The 2,482-nt window shown below is 44.2% G+C and overlaps 1 protein-coding gene across 1 annotated transcript; it reads right to left on the bottom strand.

Moving 5' to 3' along the window:
• Positions 1-6: 6 nt before the first annotated feature.
• Positions 7-1,337, bottom strand: LOC121964237 (coxsackievirus and adenovirus receptor homolog). Its single transcript, XM_042514450.1, has 2 exons — positions 1,203-1,337; positions 7-432 (listed from the first exon to the last, which is right to left on the bottom strand). The coding sequence occupies exons 1-2, from the start codon at positions 1,270-1,272 to the stop codon at positions 41-43; spliced, it is 462 nt and encodes a 153-aa protein (XP_042370384.1). The 5' UTR covers positions 1,273-1,337; the 3' UTR covers positions 7-40.
• Positions 1,338-2,482: the final 1,145 nt, after the last annotated feature.

Here is a 2,482-nt window from a genome sequence, read left to right as displayed (position 1 = left end):
AGTCTGTGACTCCACTAACTCGCCCGAGTGTGTGACTCCACTAACTCACCCGAGTGTGTGACTCCACTAACTCACCCGAGTCTGTGACTTGCAGTTTAACGATGCCGGTGAGTTTGGGTTCATTCCTCCTGTTGCGTCCTATTCTGTTTACTGAAACCTGACACTCGTATGTTCCGGTGTCGGTAACGCTGGCGTTCTTCAGAACGATCGAAGCGTCTCCGTTCTTCATCTCTGGATCTTTGAGCTCCACTCGATTGTGATACTTTGAATCCATGTAGAGTTTCTGTATTGTCTGACTGTGGTACAGGAAGACAAATTCATCTGAGTTCACTTCAGGTATGTTCCACCGTATTATCATGATGTCCCCGTCTTCTTGAGTCATACAGGGAAGAGTGACGTCCCCTCCTGACTTCACTGCCACACTCTTTATTTCTGAGCAAAAACAGAAGACAAAGGTCGCCTCAGTCAGAATTATAGTTTTCAATATTAAAATCATCATGTCATAGAAGTGATGGTGTGAAATAGCAGCAAAGAAAGTCAGTCAGTCATTTTCTGTAACCGCTGTAATCCTCATAAGGGTCGCGGGGGGGCTGGAGCCAATCCCAGCTGTCATCGGGCGGAAGGCGGGGTCACCCTGGACAGATCAGACAACCACACACACTCAGTCACACCTAAGGGCAATTTAGAGTCACTGATCAGCCTCAGCTGCAGGTCTTTGGACTGTGGGAGGAAGCCGGAGACCCGGAGAGAACTCACGCAGACACGGGAGAACACGCAAACTCCGCACAGAAGGGCCCCGCCCGGACCGAACCCCGTTCCAACCGGGATTCGAACCAGGGACCCTCTTGCTGTGAGGCAACAGTGCCGCCGTGCCGCCCGCACGTATCGTAAGTAAGTATCTCTATAAAAAAAATAACCATGCAGCCGAGCAGCGCGGCGCCTCAGAGGACAAACTGAGGCGCTTTGACAAAGCTTCAGCAGACTCACTCATATCAGAGACTTTTTCCAAAGTCCAGAGGACACGGACACAATTTGAATACAGAGTCAATACATTAAGCAACGTCATGAATATATATATATCTACACTGCCCTGAGGGCAGTCTTCCCTGTAATACCTCCGTGAGACAAACACTTGACAGTCCGCACGCGCAAAACACGCACGCAAACATATGCAAACACGCGCACACACACACAGATCTTACCTTGACTTAGTGCAAAGGCGCAGAAATGTGCGAGCAAAGCCACAAATGGCGCAGATGTTTTTGCAGCCATGACGGCGGTGCACGGAGCGGCTGTCGTCCCGAGAGCTGAATGAGTGACTGTTTCTGTTTCGCTGCACTTCAACACACAAAAACACTGCAGCCACACCCTAGTCTATGGGAGGGAGATTTCTCCGAAGTCACGTGATTTACAAGAAACAGACCTGCTGCTGCATTCAAGTACCGTCAGTGACCTACAGTTTGAGTGTGCGATCATAGTGAAACTAAATATAAATACATCAAAAACTTATGAAAAAAACAAACAAAACAACAACAATCATAACAAGAATCCATATATGTGTCAGCAGGGAACGTATGTTACCTACAAGGTGTAATAATGCTTTGAAAAAAACATTTTAATTAAACATTTAAAGCATTATAGGGATGATTATCATTTCATATAATGTTGCTGTGAGGTTACATCACTCAGAACAACAGTCTGCTGGCTGGGATCCCTCTGCATCCTCCGCAGTGGACCTTTACAAAGTCTGTCAGATTAAATCATGCCTTTAACATCAAGCAGATTAAAATGTTTGAAAGTTTTGTACCACACAACATGCTGAACTCGAGTTTTTGAAGAAAATTATGATGTCACTGTTGACCTTTGACCTCTTGGATACAAAATGTCAGAACTTCATCAATACATCCTGTTAGACATTTTTGTCAGATTTTGGTATAATTTGGTCATAATTAGCAAGTTATGACTGAAAAGAAAAGGTTTGATGAGGTCAAAGTGACCTGTGACCTTTGCTAGGACAGAATGACTTAAAGCACATTTCATAACAAAACAATTAAAGTAGAAAATCACATTAATGTATAATATTTTTTTATTTTTTTAAAAGCTTGACTAAAAGCGAATTTTGTGTGCAGAGCAACATGAGTGTGTGTGATATTGTAGCGGGCCCTAAGGGATTAATGTCTTTTAAATCTGTGTTGTTGCAATGATGTCTGCACAACAGATTTACCCTCGAGTACAAATAAGTCAACCCTGAACCTTCATAAGTCCGAGGATCGTATATCTAATGCAGAAGTTCCTCATTTCAGGAAGTCAGGAGGCTTCACAGAAAGAGTTAGTTTTAAACCTGCAGATGGCAGCAGAGATCATCCGCTGTGAAGACAGAGTGACTCCTCATCATTACTTATTTCTCCAGACTGGGGACGCTGATTTGGTTTCTGTTTTACAGGAACTTCAACAGATAAACCAGTTCCAGTGACCCTCACAA

Source organism: Plectropomus leopardus, unplaced genomic scaffold, assembly GCF_008729295.1.
Source record: "Plectropomus leopardus isolate mb unplaced genomic scaffold, YSFRI_Pleo_2.0 unplaced_scaffold14741, whole genome shotgun sequence".
Taxonomy (NCBI): domain Eukaryota; kingdom Metazoa; phylum Chordata; class Actinopteri; order Perciformes; family Serranidae; genus Plectropomus; species Plectropomus leopardus.
Note: the sequence above shows the minus strand (reverse complement) of the source record. Positions and strands in the feature narration are given on the sequence as shown.

What these genes read in the sequence shown, in the direction of transcription:
- LOC121964237 (XM_042514450.1), bottom strand. Translation starts at nt 1,272, where the DNA reads ATGGCTGCAAAAACATCTGCGCCATTTGTGGCTTTGCTCGCACATTTC. An exon ending in CGCCTTTGCACTAAGTCAAG is followed by an intron (nt 433 to 1,202) that starts GTAAGATCTGTG and finishes GTTTTTGCTCAG; the next exon opens with AAATAAAGAGTGTGGCAGTG.